The following is a 22,747-nucleotide window of genomic DNA, read 5'->3' as shown; positions in this document are numbered from 1 at the left end:
GAGGGACATGTCGGCTTTCCTCAGTCTGCACATGCTTAAAATGACATCAACTCACTTGGAGCCCAGTGATAATATCATCTATAGCAACTTGTTTGTATGCCCACAACTTTGTTGAGTATTCAGGCTAAGATGTGTTTTGAGATTTTAGAGGGGAAAACCACAGCCTGAAAAAAAATTCACACACACTACCACACACAGCCGAGATGATGTTTAAAACACTTTTAAAACACATTTATTAATCCAAACGACCAAAAGTAGCCGGAACAAGAGACACAATCAACAGAATCAACATTCAAACTGTGACAAACACAAGTTTCTGTAAAGTGCCAAACAAGAAAAAAGCCTCACTGATAATATATATACTTTATAAACGTATCTATACACACACATATACACACATAGAAACACCACATAGAAAACTAGATTTTTAATACACACAAAAATTAGAAATCATACAAAAGCTAGTCTGTAAGTAGATTCTGCTTTGAAAGGATTCAGGCCGTTGAAAGGCCTGGTGAGCGTGTTCTGTTAAAAACAAACGAGGCGTTTGATCAGTAGTTCATCTGAGTGTTGAGCTTTTCTCTGAGAAACCGAAATCACGAGTGCTTGTACACATTGTGCAATTTTAAAACAAGTAAAAACCATTAACCCCCGCATCCCCACCCCAAGCCCACCCACCACCTCCGGTGATCTAATACATTCTAATGCCGCTCAGAAACTAGATTTCTTCTCTGATGAAGGCACACGGTGACGCTTTGCTGGACGTCACTGAGACAAACCTACCACCTAGATATCATTTATACCAACAATAAAAATCAGACGAGTATTACACGTGATCATCCTCCAGTGGAGAGTAAGTTCTCACTAGGGAAGAACCAGGATTAGTGTTACTGAAACTTGTAAAAACCCACAGCTTCTGTAACGTGTGGGAGCAGAACGGACAAAGAAGCTGCTGGTTCATAATTATTCAGCGCTTTGTCCTTTAAAAGCCAGTTCAGACACATGATGAGTAACGGCTGTACAAGTAACGAGGGTGGAGATGTAAACATCGTGCACATTTTAGTGTTGATGGAGCTGAACTCTCTCTGAAAATTAAGAAAAGACTAAATAAAGCACAACGTCTTTGACCCTTTTGGATTAAAAAAATAAAAGACTATTAAATAACATATAAAAATCAACAACTAAAATAAATTTGTGGACAAACAACCTTTTTTACGAGGGTTAGTGACGTTTATTTGTTTGAAGCTCCAACAAGTGCTTGTTGGGAAGCTGTGTCGCCAGCCTGCTGGTTTCCAGTTACGTCCTCTGTCTCCTCTTAGTGTTCATTTCAAAATAAGGCTCCTCACTTTTGCTTTTGCACTGTTGGGTTTTCTTGCCGACGCCAGGCTCAGTTTTAGCAGCTCTGACGTTGGGGCTGGTTGTCTGCGGGGAGAGGGCTGGAGTTGGAGCGGGTTGAGGTTTAAGAGTTGACTTCATGTTGATGGGGTTAGTCATGGTGGCTTGTTTCCTCCCCACCCTCTGTGCTGTGGCTGGTGTTTTCTGATTAGCTTTTCTGGTGGGGGGAGGACCTGTGTTGCCCCCTGGGACCCGCCCGGGGACGTCGGTACCTCTTGCAGGGACAGTAGCAGCCTTGGTTGGGGCTGGCCCCTTAGCTTTGGCTGTGACTTCTTTGGCTTTGGGCAGGGAGCAGGGAGGTTTTGGCAGTGCTGGGGAAGCTGTCCGTGAGCTGGGAGTGGGGGTCCGGGTCTGGGGAGTCGTTGCTTTTGGAGATGGTGTCACTGCAGCACGTGTGGCCGTCCGCGCCCGCCTGGCTGCCTCTAGACGGAGGCGAGAGGCTGGGGAGCCGGGGCGGCGTTGTGCAAGGCGAGAGCGCTGGTTGGCACCCGATGGGGGCCGTGCATCTTTAGGGGCGGGTGTCTGTGCTAGGGCAGAGACAGGGCGGGGCACAGAGGTAGCGGTGGGAGAGGTGCAGGGGCTGGAGGGTTTGGCACACTTGGAAGACGGCTCAGGGCAGACAGGGCTCCTGGGCTGAGAGGTTGGGCCACGTTGTGGGGGTCTGAGCTTCAGCTTGGAGGCTGGGCTTGGATCTACAGGGGCAGGTGATGGAGCTGCAGATGGAGTCAGAGCTCTACGCTGGAGCTGCCCAGCATGGCCCCCTGGGCTGGGAGACTGTCTGGAGGAGCCTCCTATAGGGGTGGAGGGCAGAGAGGAGGAACCTTTGGTGGTTACGGGCAGAGGAAGCTGGGTGGGCTTCCTAGGAGAGGAAGGCATCATGTGGAGGTTCTTCTTGGGTGCTGTGGCGGTACCTTTCCTGGGCAGCGTGGGCGTGGAGGCTGGGGAGGCGGTGTACGACCGACATGTCAGACTAGCCACAGGTGGCCTACAGGCAGAGCTGGAGGAAGAGGAAGACGATGAGGTGGAGGAGGAAGAGGACGACGAAGAGGACATGAGGTCGTTAACAGCGGCCAGGGGGTCCATGTCAGGAGGAGGAGGCGGCGCTGCGTTGGTGTTGTGACCTCCCAGGCCGGGAGGGCCTTTCTGAAAGGCGAGGATCTTCTGCTCCAGAGTGGTGAACTGCAGCACTCGCAGAGGGTCGTATTTTGTCAGGAAGCCACGCAGAGTGTCCCAGCCTCCACCCACACGCACCATCACATGTTTACCATGGAGCATCTGCGGACAGCAAGCAGCATTTATTAAGTGAAGTCTTTCTCCTTGAGACACTGAAGCCTGGTGTAAAACCACAGATCTTTACAGACATTTGTTAAAATGAACTGTGACATATTCCCTGAAATTCTCAAAATAGTCTGCAGAGCTGCAAATAAGCCTGTCTCTCCGAGGCTCGGCTCAGTGGGCAGCAGCGCAACTGTGATGTAATCGCAATCCACCGCCATCGGGTAACGAGCTTACATGTGTCCAGTCGCAGCCTCCAGTAGTAGTAGTGACGACTCCTGCACATCTCTGCCAACTCACACGCACAAGCCTGTGTTGTCAGAGTGTGTCTTACTAGTGTATATACTCTTAATTGGATACAAACAGTATTTATAGTACTACTGTATATGCTGTACTGCACCAATACTACAGTTGCTACTACTCAAATAAACAGTTGATGTTAAGTGCTGCTGCTTTTTTGCTGTAACACTGTGTTGCAATACAAATATTTTATTGCATGTTCCGAATAGTTTATTTAGCACTTGTCAGAGTGTGTGTGATGTGTGTGTGTGCAGAGCTCTCACTCTAATAAAGATGGTCTTATCTCCCAGTCTGTAGCGCCCCTCAGACAGGTACTCGATGGAAACTCTGTTGGAGCAGTTGCAGGGTGGGTCATCCATGCCATGCTCCTACAGTGAGGGGGATCAGAGAACCATGAGGTGTAAATAATAATTGCATTTATGAAACACAGATAGCACAGCGTTGCCTCAGAAGCACTATGAGAGACAAACATACAGTCTGTCTCTCATAGTGCTTCACCCACTAAATCAAGCTGTCACACACATTTCTTTTTTATAACTTCTCTCTGATGATGAGAAACAACTGATGAGACAGAATTTGCTTTAACCTGCTGATTTGTTGCTACGTCAGTGCATTAAGTCAGATCCATATTGTAAATATATAAATAATAATATACTGAATAAATGTACTGGTTGGTGGATCATACCTTCCATTTCAATGAATGCAGTTATTTTTAGCCCAGCTGTCTCTTCTGGGAATAACCCCCTCTAACACTGACAGTTTTAGCCACTGACCTGGACAGGGGAAGAAACCCCCTAACAAGTATCACACTCTCATCAGCTACGGTTTGTAAAGCATTAAAACCACAGTGAGTTGAATAGTGAGTATTTACACTAATTTGTGAGCTGCGAGTTGAAGGCTATGTGCTATAGATATGTGGCTGTATGACGGCACATATCTGTAGCCTGGAGGTCACGTGTGCGAGCATCACGTGGTCAGCTGCGATGTGTCATGTACCCTGTGGGGTGCTGATGAAGCGGCACAAAGCAGAGCTGCCTGGCACCATTGTGGCTCTGATTCAACTGGGTCGCACATGTACCACCTATGTGATGCTAACGTGATCATCTGTAGCAACATGGTGACGACACAGGAACAAGGGACACAGTGCGCATGTGAAGAGGCATCAACTCCCACATTAACATAAACCCTTTAAACAAAGCAATATCATCTGTCATATGTTTGTGTTCTTCAAATTATTTTAACTATATACTACATATAAGCCACAAACCTGTACATTATGCTCTTATGTGACTATATGGATGCTGTTAATCGTCTTTTAGAGTGACAGCATGTTTTGGGGGCAGTATTTAGTGTGTGGAGCTCATTGATTGGTTGTCAGTCACAACGTACCCCAGGCTGGTAGAGGCCACCGTGCTGGCAGCACACACTAAAGGTTTTGACAGCCGGAGGCGGCTCCTCCGTCATCAACAGGGTCTCCTCCAGCTCAATTTCCTTCTCCAGCTTCACCAGCACAGGAGGCTCCACGCCGTACCTGAGAAACACACACAAACACAGAGTGCAGTTTACAGTATGAAATGTCAAACTATTGCTAAGTTACCGAAAACCTACTCACGTCTTCTGTTCTGAAACACTTACTTGGACACGATGCGGCCAATCTCCAGCAGACAGAGACAAACCTGACGAGGCTCCTTGTGCAGCACTGAGGGAGGAAACAAACTATTAGATAAACTAATAGGTTAAATAATGAGAAGAAGCAGCTGCCACCTTTGCTCCCGTCAAACAACGCATAGTGGGCAGAACAAGAGGAAAGGGATGTGACAAAAAGTATGTGTTAAAATCAAAAACGTGACATTGTGAGCACATAGGATAAAGTTAATTATTCCCTGAAGGGTGATTCATGCAGAATGGGTGATTCATGCAGAAGAGAACAGAGGTTGGAGAGCACAACTTGTCTACATGCTCTGCTCCCACTGTTATATCTCTCGATGCCTTGTTTTTGGAGAGCCATTAGACATTGTAAGGATCTGATCCCCCCCTACAGAGTACTCAGCGTGATTGCGCTCCTCAAAAGATCCTATTAAACCATTAAGAAGTAAGGTTTAAACAAATGGTTCAGCTGTCCAGCTCAGTAAAGTTATTAGGATTAATCAGTTTCATCCAGATAACCTTGTCCATATGAAGCCAAACATGGGAGAGCAACTTTTCGCTTGTTATCAGAGTTATTAGGACTCTTGGTGTGCTTGGAATAAAAAGATTAAGGAGTCGTTCTTTGTTGAAAATCTCTGCTTCGCTTGGACAAACATAAAAATTGAACTTTGAGTCCTTCAACTCTGTAGCACTTTCACATTTCTGGGAATTTCATATGTGGTGGCTTCATGACAAACTATCCTAATCTTTGCCAGAGTGTCAGAAGCAGCACTTTAATAAGTTACTGCATTAGTGTGCAGCAGCCGTGACTCAGACGCTACAACTAGGAAAGGGCTGCCACATCATATGTAGCTGAAAACAAACAATGTTGTTGTTTCTAAAAACTCAAAGGTCGGATTTACTCAGAGTCATGTTTACTTTTTAGATGGATGGATTTTAACAGAGCTTAGGCGTCTGTGTATGTGATTCAGTATCTGTGATGGGAGAGCACAGATACTGAATCCATTTGAAGAAAGAGTAGAAGTACAATTTATTTTCCTGTAACTGCTGATTTTCTTGTTGCAATTCTTACCGAGGCCCTCTGATTCAAACAGGTATGTCTCCTCTACACCGATGTGTCGACACCAGGCCAGGAAGTTGGCTGTGTTGTCGCGGGCGAAGAAGGAACCCGGAGAGGCGTCCTGCTTACATGCGACCTTCCTTGTAGGGAACAGCTGTGAGGGAAATTAATGAAGCATGAACTGTATGGACAAAATCAACTCATAACCTAAGTAACATTAAAGTAACTACAGTGTATTGAAATGTTACTTTAGCTGCAGGATATAGCAGCTAAAGCTATATGTATATGTTCTTTGTTATATACCAAACATATGGGAGAAATCTATTTTATACTCAACAAATTCAGAGAGCTGTCCATACTGTGACCTGCAGAGCTCTCCCATGTGTGAGCATGAAAGCTGCCCTTTGAATGCTATTTTCATCGCTGCTGCCTGACTCACCTTGCTGAGCACGGAGGGGCAGCTCTGGGCGATCTTGGTGTGCAGTACACCGATAAGCTGACAGAGCTTCACGCCGTTATTCAGCTCCTCCATGAAAAACTCTGCTCGCACCTCCTCTCCTAAAAAAAACAAAGTAAAAAGACAGAGTGACAGTTTGTAGGTCAAAACAGCATCTCCGGTAAGTGCAGCACAAGTGTATTGTTCCAAGACTAGACTTTCTTTTTGAAAGCAGACTCCCACGACCCCTTCTTGTAAATCACTGCCCTGGGGAACACAACAAAAGGCCACTGAGTCTGACTTCACATTAGGACCAAAATCCACAATAGCCCTAACGCTAAGTGACAAAGATTGTACAACAAAAGTTTACTTTCCACATCATAACAGCTGAAGCCTGAGGCTGAAAACATTAGCCGCTGCACGCCACCTGTTTCTGCAGGGTTGCTGGTCAGATGGGTCAAACTGTTTCAAAAGTCTAAAAATGTGGGATGCAGGTCATAACGGGCACAGTGCTACTAACTCATGTTGAGAGTCTGGTACCTGCCCACATTCCACGAGAAACACTGAATGTCTGCTTTTGAAAGAGCGATTTCAGCAGTGAACAATAGAGTCAGTTTACAGTCAGCTTCAATTTCCTCGCTGCTCTGTTGTATAGAAAGGGACAATAGATGCGAGTAAAATAGAAAAGATGAATGAAATGAGGGATTTAGTTCCACTGGTCTTCCTGTGGTTTGTAAAGGTCCGTTTGGAAATAGCAGCATACAAATCCAATTACATAGGAGGCCCATGTCAATTGTACTTTAGCATTTTCCTAGCCTCAAGGGGGAAACTGTTAGCAGCTGTAACAGCTGAGCATACTGTAGATTCAAATATGAACAGGTTTGGGATTCATTCTTTCTGCATCATCCTAATGCTTCACAGGACACAACATCCAAATTAAAACTAACCAACGTTTTTCCCAGGAGGCTTCAAAACACAGGTCTCCAGCGAGATAAGAGCAAAAGCTCTCAGCTGGCTCACAGCACCTACCCAGCATTCCAGTGAGCCAAATGGCCAGATCTTCCTGCATGGGCACCAGGGTGGCCTCATGTCGCACGGCCAGCCACTGGTCGTACTGGAAGACGTCTGCAAGGCCGGGGCCGTGCCGCTGAGCTAACGGGCTGCGAGGGCTCCTGGGGCTCAGCAAGGGGGCATCGAATTTCTCACCGAACCACACCTGGAGACCGGGGAGGGAAAATAGGAGGGAGGATTAAACAACAGATGTCCTCTAACTGTAACTTGATAATTTTTTAAATAAAATATGTTAATTTAACTTTAGACATACTGTGTGGCCAGATTTGATACTTTTAGGCAAAACCAGGTTAGGTGTTTTTACCAACTGGTTATGGCCTTACATTTAACAGACACTTAATGGACATGAGCATATCACTGGCTTTTTAATAGACATTAGTCAAACCTCCAGTACCAGCTCCTGAGTGCTATAGAGTACAATGTTGCCTGTTTCAATACTTAACTTTCTTTCCTGACCTAATGAAAGCTCAGGTTTGCTTTTGTTATTCAGATATAAAAACAAAAAAACTTGCAGTACCTGTAAACCGATAGACCCTACCTGCTTTTAATTCTGAATATAGGTTAGCAGTTTCTCCACAGACAAAACTACAGCACAATCATACACTAGTCACTGTTCAGCTTTGCACTGTGAGGAGTTTGTGTGTCCTGTCTATGCCGGGAGGAAGAGTCAGAGGTGCCGTCACAACACACTTCACTGGAGCTCACAGCAGGAGAGCACACAGTGACACTGACTCTGCAGCTCAGCCTGGTAACAACTGTGGTTTTACTCAGTTTTTAAAACCACGTAATCGCAGAAGGCCAACATTACTTGAAACTATTTTGTAGCCAACTGAAAAGACATTTTACAGCTTCTTGTTACCTATCCAAAAATTAAAATACGTACAACTGAACACTGCTGCACTTGACTGCTTAAATGAGCGTGTAGCACAGGGCTTAGTGCCTGGAGCGAGCTGCTGATTCCATCTCGACCCGATGTCCCATCATATCCATCTCTGCTGTACTGTCACAGACTCACTCCTATTCCCCTCTTTCTCATACTTCATCTCTGTACTGTCTTTTGCCCTGATAATTCACTATAAGTCTCTAATAAAATGGTGAGATGAAAAATATTTGTATTGTTGGTTTTACAGCTACATGTAAATTCATTATTATTAGGGAAATGTATTTCTACTACATAAAATGGGGACAGTTGACTATAATATTAGAACAAAAAATTAAAGTAACCCAAGCGCTCTCTTAATTATTATTTATATTTATAAAATGGGCCTCAACTGTTGTTCAAATGTAGAAGGAGTGGTAAACTAGATACCAGCACCATATTTACACTATGGCAACTTCCAGTCCAGACATTGCATAACTCACTTGTTGCTGACCTCCTTCTCCCCACCGTCCAGTTTGTTGACATCTGTTTAAGATACAGCCTTTAATCTTGTCCATCACATGTCAATAATGGGACATTGCGTCCGCTGTGGTGAAGGGGTCATTGTGTTTAAAACAAGGGAGAGTCTTGTTGAAACCTTCTGGGCAGCTGAACAGAGAGTCTGTTATTTACTAATGTACTTCTGCTGATGCCATGAACTGCCCCAGCAACAACGGAAAGGACACTTTCACTGTGTGCACACATATTGGCCAGTGTGGCATGGCTTTAGAAGCATTGGTTCCAACAGACTATGTGGAACATAGTTGTACTGATCAACATTTTGTTGTATAAAACTACAAGATTCACAAATCACAGAGTTTTATTCCCTAGTAAAAATCAAATTTGGAAAACCTGTTCCAGAAGCGTACACAGGCTGAGCAGCAGTCTAGTGACACATAATCTATGTGTAATGTGTGAAATCAGTGCAACGTCCCTTTAAAATTTTGACTTCAGAAAACTTAAGCTTACTTTGTAATTTAATAAAGTCTATGTTCAATTTTATTGTTAATAAATCAACAGACTATAAGGATTTAAAGCAAGCTCCACGCCATCTGAACCCTAACACATGAGACTAGCAAACAGACATATACACGTGCACACGCGTACTCGCGCACTCGCAAACGCACACACACACACCATTTTCGCTGACACCACAATTGGGTTAAAGTATCAAAAACACCTGATGTTCAGAAGCAAAAATGTTGCCTCACATCAAAGGGAAAGATCCAACACACACACACATTATATAACACAAGTCCAGGCAGCCTGAGGACATCTGCAGGTTCACTACAACATATGCGTCTTTCCCGACATCCAGCTAATTAGAAAATACGTTAAGTTAATGTAACATTTACAAGTTACGTAAAGGCCACAGTACGACGACTGTAAGACGGCTGAACAGTGGGGTTAATCCCATCTTGTACTGTAATACAGATTCACAGCGAGCATTCAGGTTTTAAAGCCGACTAATGCTGTAAACTACAATCTGCATTAGAAGCAGTGTAGAACCATTCTCAGTTAATCTTTCTTTTCTTACACCACCTTTGTCCTTATTGGCTGCAGGAATGTGGACTGGTAAAGAAATGCAACCTACTGAGATATTAAAGCAGATTGTTCTTGTAATATGTTACCATTTAGGAATTTATGCTCTTAGCCTGAGCCACTAAACCTTCTGAAACAATCGATAGATGGAAGGTCAAAGGTAAAATGTGTGAGTGTACATAGACAAACAAGCTTTAAGTTACAGTTAAATGATATAAAGTTTTAAAAAGTATTTCTTCGCCATCTTCACAAGTACTTTGGCCATCCAAAACTTCCCATGGTCTGGTTGCTGACCTCTGACCCTTTAAGAGCACAACTGAACATGGAGCTGTTGGTTTGCCCAAGCTGAACTAACAATGTCACACTGCTCTTTTTAAATACTAACAGTTACTCTGGGATTTTCATCTCACATTTTTCTTGTGAAGGAAAAAGAAGTAGCGTTGTTATAATGAATAATTTCAGGAGAACTAACAAAGACATTCCTGGGAACTGAGATGTTACCATATGAACACCGCTTCTCCGAGAGTACAATCCATTCACGTTTGTGAGTTTAGCAAAGTCTTTCTTTGACTTTGCTCTAGTAGGTTTTTTCTTGTGGGTCTGTTTGAACACGATAGCCATCTATGTTCATGCTTACTCCTCCGGTACAAATACACCCTCCTAAACCTTCTGCAGTGGTTACAGTCGCTGTTGACAATAGCGAATACAAAAGCAGCACCACATCTGTCTGTAGCAGGAATCACCAAAATAAAAATAATTTCCCTCAGGAGTTGGTGCAGACCAAAAACAGAGCTAAATAGAGACTGAATATTGGACTAACTCCAAATGAATAACCCTGCTCCATGTGTCCATAGATTTGCCAACAATCTGCTCACCATACTGTATCAGCTTTGTGAGATAATATAGTTTACTTTTGATAAATATGTCTGCCAAATGACTAAATGTGATTTTTCTGATTGTTGATATGCTGTGTGTAAGTTTCTGTTGCTACAAAGATAACAAAATGCCTACCTTGCTTTACAAATTGTTATTAACATCTGTATAATGCTAAACTGTTTCTGCCTAACTTAACTAACCCATTACACGCTGGGTATTTCTTTTATCTTTGCATTGGCACAGTTTAAACCTCACAGTAACGTCTGTGGCTACAAAAAGATTCTAAAATGTGTTCAAACATCCACAGAATAAAACCAAATCCTGCAGTCGTTATATTTTACATTAGTTGAGTTTTACTGTTACTGTGCATTAATAGATGTGCGCATATGCTACTTATACTTCCATGAGTGGAGACATTTTCAGCATGGATGAACGAAGCAGTCAGAGGGAGACTAGTTATTGAATGTGACTGTGCTCTACATGGGCAGTCAAGCCATGAACTGAGCTTTGCAGTGTTACAGTCTCTGCAGCATCACTAGAGCCTGATATGGATCAATATCCTCACAGGGTGCCTTAGATTACACTGGATGAGCCATGGACTGCCCTCTTATGTCCTATAAACAAAACCAATGATTAGTCATGTTTAAGTAAACTTCTTTACCCATGTTGTAGACAGAGCTGCAATGATTTAGAGGGAACTGTGCCATAAATCAATCTAAATATTGCCTGGCACAGACAAACCTTCTAATTAACACAATCTTCTGGGTTAATCTGGTGCGTCTCAAGCGGCACTGTCTAACCACAAGTCATCAACAACAACTGAGGAGACTCTTCACTGTCGTCAACACATCCGCATCAGTCTGAAAAGTCTCCTGCGGCATTTTATGTGCACATTGCTGGGATACATAGTTTACTCATATCCATAGTCCAAGACGGGTGGATAAGAGCCAGGACTCTCCCAACCAGATGACAGAGAAAAGCCCTTCAGTGTGAGGTGCTGCCATGTGACAGATCCGTAAGACGATCCGTTTGTTGTTTTGAGTTTTGGGATGTCTGACACTTCGTTGCTGGGAGGGGAAGGGGGAAAAAAGAGTTGTGCACGTTCCAACCACTCCCTCTAAAAAATGTGCAGAGAAACTCCTCCTATTCCTCTGAGCAGTGGAACGTCAGACATCCGTAACAACAAGAAGAAAGCATGCTGCAACACAGGTGGGCTCACCACAGTTGTTGTGTGGTGAAGCAGATGCCTGCGATGTTTTTATTTAATCTGAATAACTCTGGCAGCGTCTGGGAACCTCTCCCACAGTTTGGCACACAGATGGTCTTAGTGACTCACTGCTTGGACAGTTAGTGTAGTGCTGATTTGTCTAAAGAGGGAACAATAACAGACTCTGGTCTCTGTCCCACTGCAATGTAGAGATTTTAAATTTAATCCAGACACGTAACACAAACATCATTTTAGTAATATCTGCAAACAAACACAGATGTGTTGAGACATCATATGTGTCATCATTTATTTTTCTCCATCTCCAGCGTCGATTGGACTGGCGGAACCAATCAAAGTACAACCCCCCCTCCACCCCACTTACATAGTGATGAGCCTACCTGGATGCCAGTCTGGACAGCCATGACTGTGACGACAAGATGATTCACTTCTTCATTCTGTGGAAAGAAAATACAGATATGTGAAAAAAGTGTCATTCACACTAGTGTCATAATGACACTAGTGTGAATAAGGAAATCCAGATGGTTCTTTTTAAAGACTGTGGACATTTTGGAAACAAGCTTATTCACTTTCTTGCTACACTACAAGAAAAATCAATACCACTTTCTCCTCATGATTGTCTGTACCTCAAGTGGAGCCAGCTTCATTTAATATTAACACTGGAAGAAAAGGGAAATGGTGATAATGGGAGTAAATGGAAAATAAACTACTGTAGTCTTGTTGCTAGCTTGGTCCAAGCAGAATGGACATTTTATCTCTATATTTCTGCCCTGATGTCTTGTAAAATGCATTCTGAAAAACATTTAACACTTAAAATGCACTTTAAGTTGCATATGGTTTAACACACACACTATTGCTATTGAACTCATTATCTCAATAATCATCACAATCATCTTCTAGTACATACATTTTTCTCACATACCGACTTTACTTCGTCTGGTTTATTTATAGTTAAAGATGGTTGATTACAAACTGTAGTGGCTGTTGGAGCTATTCTGTATTTTTATTAATATTTGCTGAACTCCTAAATGCAAAATAACATAACAATAGGCAAATTATGCAGTAACAAAAATAAATGCAAGCTGTAGCCCAAAGCTCAGTAACAAAAAAAAAAAAAAAAAAAGATTTGGTGTATTATCCTACACCACACTGGATCCTTCTGCCTCTTGGGACAAACAGAGTCATGAGAAGACCCTGTGAATGACCTGCAAGCTTAACTGGCTCCATACCCTGATTATCCCATCAAGTCCATTCAGTCTTTTAAACTAATTTCACGCGTGGAGCTTGCATATAATTCTACCTTAATATTTGCCCTGATTATCAGAATCATTCCACAAAACAACAGCTCATTGCTGGTCTTCAAATTCAACATGTGATGTCATCATGTTTTAAGACATAAATACAAATGTTGGGTGCATTAGCTGTGAAGGTAGCTGCAAAGCTGTAAATAGTAATGAAGGAAAATGACAACTGAACAGCATATAAGCTGCAAACAATCAAGATGCGTTCAAGGCAGAAACGCAGCTGGGATGTTGTTTTTACTGGCTACAGTGACAGTTTCAGTGGACCAGACTTTCTCATGAGGAAGTGATGGGGTTAGTCTAAGTGCTCCTCTCTGCCCTTTCCCACACAGGATGTGAAGGATTACCCCGATGCTCTACCAGTCCCGAGGGTGGGTGTGTGACAAAGAAATGCAGTGGGTGTGGGGGAGAAAGCTATCACAGGAACATAGGAACATAGATCCTAATAACACTGATAATTTGGTCAACACAGCTGAGGCTTTAGTGCACCACCATCCACACACCCCCCATTCCCTGCAGACACATAAAAATTACCATATAGAAAGCCAAAATGATGATGGGTTTGTGAAACTTCTACATTGCACTGTGTGTACAGTGCAATGTAGTGTGTATATACACACACACACACAAACACACACAGTGTTTCCCACTGATGTCATCATGCACAGAGTAGCGCAACCGAGATAAGAAACTGAAAATCTCCTGCATCCTAATCTAGAAAGGTCCTAGTTTTTGAGGACATAACCACAAACACTAAATTCAAATCCTGAGTTGCACATCAAAGCACCGCCAGAGAGTACCTTTTCCAGTCATTTAAAACCAAAACTGCAGCTCAGAGGACAGAGGATGCAAGTCAGCTGGCCAAGTATGTGATGGGACAAGAGAGATGACAACACAGAAGGACTTACCTCGGTACAATGACAGCACGATATCAAGTGAGGAAACTGCACCACACAACTCCGATCAGTCTCAAAAGCACATTTTTAATCAGCGCTGAGGCAGAAATAAAACTAACCCCACGCGTGCCACACTCAGCGCTGTTCGTCCAGAGCAGCTCCTGCCTCTCTGTGGTTCCACGAGTGAGTGGGGAGGGGTTGGCAGTGAGAGACTGACAGGGAGAGAGGATGGATGGGAGCAGGAGGAGGTGCAAATGGAGAGCCCTGACTAATGAAGTGGCTACGCTTCGGTAAGCCCTGACCTCCCCTCTGCGCACCCCTCCCCAAACAATCCTGTCACGGCGGGACCCTCTCACAAAGCCTCTATTGTCTTGATAGCTTGCCACCCTCCCCTCACACACATGCACGCACGCAGGCACACACACACACACACACACACACACACACACACACGCACGCACGCAGGCACACACACACACACATTCACACACCCCTCCTTCTCATCTGAAAATCACAAAACCAAACTAGGAACTCCCCAACCAGGATGCAATGAAATGGAATAAGATGGGATAGAGGAGGTGAGGTGGTAGGTGGCCTCCACTTCCTTTTTATCCCCCCACCTCCATGCTAGTCTCACCATAACACTCCCTGAAGCTCCCAAATCCTAGTCAACAGACAGTTTGGGGTGGGAAAGAGGAAAACAAATGCAGATCTTAGCTCTCTGGTGCTTTGTGCTGGTTTGCTTTTAAGCTGTGGGTGTGAATTAGAAATGGACAATTGCACCCAAGTGGAAAGTGTTCTAACTAAAATATTCTGAGAGAGAGCAAAGCCTGAGAAACAAACAACAAAACATTACGTTATAGTGTTGAGTCGGATGTCCAGATGTTGGTATTCCACAGCTGTTTAAGCCAGCTTTGTTCATTTGACTGTGCTCTAACAAGGCGTGCTGATCACCCCTGCATCCTTTTTCCAATTTTGGAAAGATTACGTCAAATATCGTGAGCCATACAGATATGCACAGGCCTGAATACTGAAATGAGCCCGACAGCTTTACTGTACCCTTGACATTTGGACAATCCAGAATGGCTCCATTTCTTTTCAGCACGCTAGAGTTTCCAAAGGGTCACCCTCAACAACACAGCACAAAGGGCAAATCTTTGGCTCTGGACTCCAGTTGTGTGCATCTGGGGCCTCAGCAAAGCCTGAGAGCGTGACTCCCTACAGGGACCAAATGCACCCACACATAGTCAAATGTCAAGCACAGAGGAGGGTGAGAGGAAAAAAAGGAGGCGAAAACAAAACATGTTTTATATGTGGTGAACTTGGGAGCAGCATGCTAGAAAGGGTCCAGCTCGACACCATGATGCTGGTCAATACCACGCACATTCCCCAACGGTCGCTGGAGAAAAATGCCCAACAGTGTTGGCACTCTTCTACCATCCATCTGTCTTTTCCTTCTCTTACCTAGCTGCTTCGCTCAGAAAACAAGATTTCAGGTTTGGAAGATGTCCACCTTTTCAAGATTATGTTCTTAGATTTCTTTGGGGCCAAATATGCATCTGAGCCTCCTTGTGGATCAACTTACATCGTTGGTTGTTGGGCTCGTGACGAACAGGCTGTGCTTCGTATGAACAATGTTGTTTTTGGCCTTTCGGCAAGCAACCTGTTCACAGAGCAGTGTGGGAATTTACAGATTACAAAGAATGCAACAAACATTAGCTTTTGTTTAGGTGCACGTGAGCCATTCCTATAATTCAAAACCACATCAGGTAGAAAACAAGGCACAGAAACCTGCAACACAAAAGACCCTGGTCAGGTTTGGGTTGACTAAACCTGTATTTCTTGTTATGGGAGGCTAAAAAAGCCTCCCATGAGAATCAATAAAAACTGGGTTTAAATTCTCACTTTACATAGGTCGTGACAGTGTTTGTATTTGTATTTCAAGGTGATTGTAAAGGCTATGAAGTATTTGGCCCGGGGCCATGTGCATTAACACTGAGGCTGGAAAATAATGAAATGATCATAGTCAATCTAGTCAATGACCTAGTGTACACACAAAGACAGGGGGACTTTTAAGAGGAGTGTCTCCATGTAAACAAACAACCACAGCTAATTCGGCTTACTTTCCTCATTAAAAGGCCTTTACTCGCCATTCTCCTCAAAACACAATCCACTTCCTGCCAGCAAAAGGTGCTGAATAAATTAGTGGATTTGCCTTTATACAGGCACAAATAGGCAGTATAATAGACTCTATGAAGTCTATGAAGTAAAGAGGTCTCATCAGAGCTACCAAGGAGCTTGAACTACCCATAGATCGTGAATGTGTGTGTTCTATAGAGGATGGAGATGAGACATCTGTCTGTATGCTCCCCACACAGGTCGTCTCTCTCTCTCTCTCTCTCTCTCTCTCTCTCTGGTCGCAGCCAGTAATCATTTAAGAGGATCAGCACTATTCCAGACAGCAGAGCGCATCCAGCTCCACGACGCTCCGTCATCACACACAGCACGTGGCACTCGCATGAAGCTTGCAGCGCTTCGGTCATGCATGCGAGCACCCGTGCATACGTGCAAAATAGAAATGAGAGCGCATTATGTAATGAGTTAAAAGCACAAGGTTCAGGCGGTGATGTCATTTTGATTCTCTACCACACAGTGTGTGTGTGGGTGTCAGGGGGATAAAAACAAAGTAAACAGGAATAAAAATAACACCACAGTCAGCCACGTGCGCACTGAAGGGCCTTTAGGGGTCTTGGAAGGTCTTTTGTGTCAGTCCCCAAAAAACTATGTTTTACTTCAACATTTAATTCTCTGGAAATCAACACAATTAGAGCATGTGTTCAACTCTCCTGCCTTGTTTGTATGCCTAACCAGTACCTCTGAGCCTAGAGGCTTGGACATCCAAAGAGAGACTGAATAAAAATTGTTCTACTGCACATATTTTTCATGATGTTATCTTATTTTATAAGAAAGCTGATTTTTTATTTTTTATTTTTTTAAGCTCTGATAGTTTAGAAGTAGGAAAATACTGTTCCTCACTCAGCTTGCGAGGGTAAGCTCATGTTTGAACATTATTTTTTACAACCCCATATATAAAAATCATGCTTAAAACTCCTGCATTGTCTGATGTCTATCTGAAATTTCAGAATAACCCCAGACAACAACAGGACGGGGGATTTTAACCTCATCCCATTCTCAATACAAACATTTCTATGATTTTGTTCAGCAACATGAAGGGCTTTGAGAAAAAACAGAGCAGGTTTGTACTGTTATACGTTATAGTTTAGGGGTAAAGCTGTTTTAGATGTGAAAGAGTGCAGCTCTATTTTTAGACATTAAAATTGACAACTTGAGCACACAGAAACCAATGAGTAATATCTTTGTGTGTGTCTCCAGAGTACACGAGATATGAAGTGGCGTGGGGCCAGCTCTCTGGACCAGTGAGCCTCCTGCGCCCTGTTCTGTTCTGCTGGACTCGAGCTGCCCCCGGAGAATTCAAACTGCTCCTCTATTAAACTTCTTCCTGCTGAGCCCTTTGTGTCTGGACTTAATTACCCTGTTGGAGGAGCGTTTAATTTAGAGCCCAGCCTCCCCTTTTCATTACAGATGGGGCCCGGTTCCATTTTGTCGAGAGCAAGACTCATTCAGTAGAGGAGAATAAAAAAAAAAAGCAAATACACCTCAACAGTCAGTTGACAAAGTAAGCCCAACGTCTTCAATACAACTTTAGTTTCTAAGGCAAATTCAGTCCCCCGGGGCCTGTACAAGCTTGACTATCATTATTTTCAATGTAAAGACTACTCCCCTTTCAAGCAGGATTAAAACATTTCTTGGCCTCCAGTCCCATGTCCTTGCTGGAGCGGTCTTTCCTTAGGTGAGACGCTGTGAGTAAAGCCCATCTTAAAAGCTTGAATGAGTGGGAGCCACCTGCCAATCCCATTTTGATTTGTTGACGCTAATCCACAGCTCAATACATGCGGGTCAGCTCTGGGATTTCAAAGCCCCTCGGTGCTGACTCAGGATCAGGCTCCGTGTCCTGCTTCATATAACCTTGACAAACAGAGGAGCAATACAGGCTGATTCCAGGACAGTAAAAAGGAACTAGTACACTACCTCCTACAGGTAAGCTGCCACATAAGTCTTCCCACTAGAAGAAGATTTAATCAGTCATGTATTCACCTAAAATGTTGACTTGACATCATATCTTTCTCAGACTATTAACGTTGAGAGATACAAACAAACTTCAATGAATTATTTTTCTATGAGGTTCTACTGTAACACAATCTGGGACAGCTGCTGATTCCTAAAAACAAAAAAATATATAATTTCAGAGTCTCCTTCCTGTTTTGTTAAATTCGCTCCCTACATTATGTCATCAATCAGTTGGCTGAGTCAATTAACAGTGCTCAACACAAGCACAGCATCCTCTAAGCTGCAGCGGGTCTGGCAAAATGCCCACTCTGAGTAGTTTCTGCTGACCTCACACACATACGCGCACACGCCAGCTAACTGCAGTGACATCACTGCTTCAGTCACAGAGCAGGCTGGCAGTTTGAAATACCTGCGCACACAACCAAACCCAGCCTGACCGTTGATCTTTCCTAAGCTGTTATTTTAAATGATTCAAACGGCTCATGCCATGATGAACACACAGTTTGTGCCTCAGATTGTGTGCTCAGTAAATTAATAGAACAAACTGTCATAATAAGAGTCATAATAAGTGCCCGCTATGGAAAACTTAGTGTACATACAGATAGTAAAGCATGTCTGGGCTCCTTTTTTACTGTTAACATGTTAGTTTATTATAACAACGCTATTTCCTTTAATAATGACACTTTATGTGGAGAGATTCAGTCAAACTAAATAAACAACCAAATATTATGTCAAAGATCGGCCAATATCTAAGGAATTTTCTCCCCACCCCAATGTCGTAATGTAACCAACTTTAATCGAAGTCAGTTTAGATAAGACTGTGTTGCCCAAACAGCAGCATCACCCCTTCCCAACTCTTCACAGACGGCCAGTCGAGGGAGATATGAAAGGTCAAAGGGTCTTCGAGTTTAACTTAATTACCCATGTTTGCAAAGCAATAATCCTGGTTTGTGTTTGTTTGTGTGTGTGTATGTGTGGAGGTGAGAGCTTGTTAAACAATTTCTATTATTTTCTAATTAGTGTTAAGAAAATAAATTGTCTTCCTAAAAGAATCACTTTGATACAGAACTTGTGATTTGAAACTGATATATGTTTTTATCTAAAAAGATTTTATGGGAGCTGGACTGAATCCTTAAATTAAAGGTGACATTATTCATAAACATGAGTTAGTCGACTGAAACAGACCACCAAAACATAAACGAGAAAGTTTCACTTAGGACAAAAACATCCCAGGATGCTGTCTTTCTAAAATCACTGCCTGCTCCAACATAATGCTGATACTGTATCTTTGAAGAACAGCAGTGGGTGACAAAATGGTAACAGTCTATTCTCTGTCATAATCAAAATACACGTACACGTGAAGTATTTAGCTAATAAACCAATAACAGTCAATATACATTTCACAGTGTATGAATAATATATGGTGTCAATTCTGCTGTGCTACTATTTACAGGATCTACACTGACCAACTGAAAAACAACCAGTCTATAAACACACTGTAAGCTGCACCCTAAATAAATTAGGGGTAATCCAAGATTTCATTATCATCTCCATTGTGTCCACACATGCTGCATCACAGCCCATATGTACCCACATGCATTTTTAATTCATTAAGCCTTCTTTGTCTTATCCGGTGTGTGTGTGTGTGTGTGTGTGTGTGTGTGTGTGTGTCACTATCTTAACTTCTTTTGGGAGGCCCAGAACGTGAGGCCTGATGCCAAAGATCAAGCAGATGGTGATTATGAGGATAGTTGGAATTGGGGTTGCTACTCATGTGCCTACTCATTCATTAAGTGCTGGGCAGTGACAGCTTTGTCTAAAACACAGTAACGTACTCTAATGTAAGTGATCTGGTAACCATTCATTGTACAGTCTGAAGTCCAACAACATCTTCAGGTTGACGCAGCAAAAGGCTCTATTATCTGCTCTCCACCAGCTCCTGAGGGACAATAGATGACTCAGCCCATCAAACCAAAACAATGAGCTTATTGATGGAAAATTGTAAAACTAAGGGCAACTACAGAGTTTGGAGATTATTTTCTATGGGTTTGTCAGACTGCGTCACACTTTTCACACTATTCAGAGCAGGTATTAAGGCTGTGCATTGGCAAGAATCTGGCTACATGATACCCTTCACGATACAAGGGCTCTGTTTGCAATATACTGCGATATACTGCCAATCAGGAGGGTCATTAACACATCAGCGAACTGGTGTGGGGATCAATATAGAAGTTGGAAAACTGTTGAACACGAGGTTGATTAGAGACATAGGTTTGGGATGTCACAACATTAGGGTTGTTAAGTGTAGCACAGCAACAATAGTTTTTCAACGGCATGCGGCAATGAATAATAATCACCTCCTTCCTTTTTCTCAAGTAAGTTATAATTAGATCCCATTTTGTTTTAATGCTAATATCCAAAAACGCACCCAAGAAACCACAGGAAAAAATGATTCACACCCTTAATCAGAAGTAACAAGGCACCAGACCTCTATTTAGAAATGACTATTTACATGAATGGCCATTCAACCTTATAATCAGGCTGCATTACAAGGTCAAGAGGTGTTGTTTCTGTGAGGACAAAAATAAACTTTGACATACTGTAAACTCATCACAAGCATCTGAACTGCACCATGTGTACGGAGCCCCTCTGGAGTGTCCCTCTTTACAGGAAGCACCTGCCAAGCCTCAAGTCCATCCTTTTTCCTCCAACAGGAAACAAGGATTGTCACATGCAGAGCGCTTCATATTAACACATCCCTCCTCATTGTCCAGGCACAATGGAAACACCAGCAAGACGAAACATGTCAGCGAGGGTGTTCTTCGATCCAAAAAACAGCAGCCTGTGCCTGTTACTTTCTCACCCCAGAGGAAACCGCACCTCCCAACATGTACACACCACAAACACAGCATTCACTTAATCCTATCATCAGCCACTGCAACCTGACATTACTATCATGCAACAGCTCAGCAGACACCTTCTCCCAGGTTAGATATGCACCAGCAAACTGCTGATCCTCTTACCTTTTTATTCCCACCTGCCAATCACAGGCACAGACCTGTCAGTTACTATTACTTTCCATTATGTAGCTAACTAGTGAAGTGCAGGGCTGTGAGTTGGTTTAAATGTCACCCTCGTCGTTTAAACTGGATTATGGCTCATGTAAAAGGGAAAACGTTAGCTTAATTAAGTTAGCTACGACTATGAAGAGAAATGCAGCTATTAGGTGACAGTGAGTGGCACTACAAAAAGGAAAAGCTTGCTGTGTGGAACCTTTTAAGCTAAAACAAAAACAAATATCCAATGTAATTGCCTTTTTTTATTGCTAATACAGCATTCTTTTGGAACCATTAGAAGACAATACCTTATATTTTATGAGACGTAATGTTTAAAAACAACACAAGACTTTTTTTTTTTATGACACCTAAAAAGAACTCGCGAGACTTCGTTTTTCCCAAATTAACGATATTTGCAGAATTTGCTTCCACGAGGAGAAACTTTAGGATGAACTTTCCCTAATATATCCCATAGTAAGATAAAGCATGATGACAAGAGTGGCTTCAGACTTACCAGAGACTCTCAGGACATACGGCTCTTCGAGCAGAACCTCTGCACAGCCTGTTACAGACTTTAAAGCGTGTTTTTTTTTCCGTGTGGAAATCTTGCGCCGCTTCTCCAGCTGTCGGGATCTACTCTCGCTCTGCGCTGCTGCGTGTTCGTGGGCAGCGCTGTTCGAACCGGCCAATCACGGCGCTCGACTCGCTGGGGGCGGGGCTACGGGCTCACCTGCGCGTTATTCTACTGGCTGGTTAGACGTCATTGACAGAGGGAGAGGAAGAAGATGCTGTGGCAGTGTGGACTTCTGTGTTTACTCCTCTACTTCAAAGGCTATTAGGGATGCTACCAATCGTACCTTCTTCTTTTAATTGCACTTATTAGTTTCCATTATAAACCTTCAAAAAATGCATTTAATGGGGAACCATTACCCACCATAATTGTGCAATAGGAAAAAAAAATCAATCCAAACCATAGCACTCATTAGCAGTTCTTTAAAGAACCCTTTCTATCTAAACATCAAGAAGTCATCAAGTAGAAAAAAAGAAGAACACTGGCCCCCTTAATGGCGAACAGGGCGTAGAATGAATCCATTTACATCCAGCTATATCTTTAGGGGTTATTCAGAGCTGGTTTGTCTCGTGAGAGGGAAGGAGGACTGGTTGTGTTTCAGCTGCACCCTTGCTGCTATAGAGTAAAACCATGGGAGCTTCTACTACAACCTGTTTTTTGTTTTGTTTTTTTTTGTTAGAAATGCTTCAGGAAACAGTATCCCAGCTGCCGAGCAAGCCTCTTTGCAAGCTGACCCTCTTAAGCTTCCTGAATTAATGACACCTCTATTTTGTGCAGAATCTAAAATATAATGTTCCTGATACTACAAAGTGAGATTAGAGTTGTAGTGCAGATTAAAAATATGTCCTTACTATTCCTGATTTCATAAATGTTTCTGTTGTTCAATCTCTGATAAGCTCAGTATGTCAGCTCAGCATGACGTGCGACTTCAACAACACAATGCATGAAAACATTATATGACTGGGAAACTGGCTTTTCTATGAGCTTCGGTGTGGCCTAGGGTGTTGTAATCAAATGAAACCAACAAC

General features: G+C 43.0%; 1 protein-coding gene across 3 annotated transcripts; it reads right to left on the bottom strand.

Moving 5' to 3' along the window:
- Positions 1 to 755: 755 nt before the first annotated feature.
- gas2l3 (growth arrest-specific 2 like 3) lies at positions 756 to 21,781 on the bottom strand. 3 transcript variants are annotated; one of them, XM_026363839.1, is made up of 10 exons: positions 21,663 to 21,774; positions 21,116 to 21,129; positions 12,127 to 12,183; positions 7,143 to 7,329; positions 6,117 to 6,235; positions 5,690 to 5,831; positions 4,606 to 4,669; positions 4,360 to 4,501; positions 3,234 to 3,338; positions 756 to 2,670 (listed from the first exon to the last, which is right to left on the bottom strand). In XM_026363839.1, the coding sequence occupies exons 3-10, from the start codon at positions 12,148 to 12,150 to the stop codon at positions 1,297 to 1,299; spliced, it is 2,157 nt and encodes a 718-aa protein (XP_026219624.1). In that variant the 5' UTR covers positions 12,151 to 12,183; positions 21,116 to 21,129; positions 21,663 to 21,774; the 3' UTR covers positions 756 to 1,296. The 3 variants fall into 3 exon arrangements, with proteins under 3 accessions (XP_026219624.1, XP_026219622.1, XP_026219623.1); XM_026363837.1 differs by lacking the exon at positions 21,116 to 21,129 and having other exon boundaries at positions 21,663 to 21,781; XM_026363838.1 differs by lacking the exons at positions 21,116 to 21,129; positions 21,663 to 21,774 and adding an exon at positions 13,956 to 14,265.
- Between the last annotated feature and the right edge of the window lie 966 nt (positions 21,782 to 22,747).

This window comes from Anabas testudineus, chromosome 23 (genome assembly GCF_900324465.2).
Source record: "Anabas testudineus chromosome 23, fAnaTes1.2, whole genome shotgun sequence".
Lineage (NCBI taxonomy): Eukaryota > Metazoa > Chordata > Actinopteri > Anabantiformes > Anabantidae > Anabas > Anabas testudineus.
This window is presented reverse-complemented; position numbering and strand designations above follow the sequence as displayed.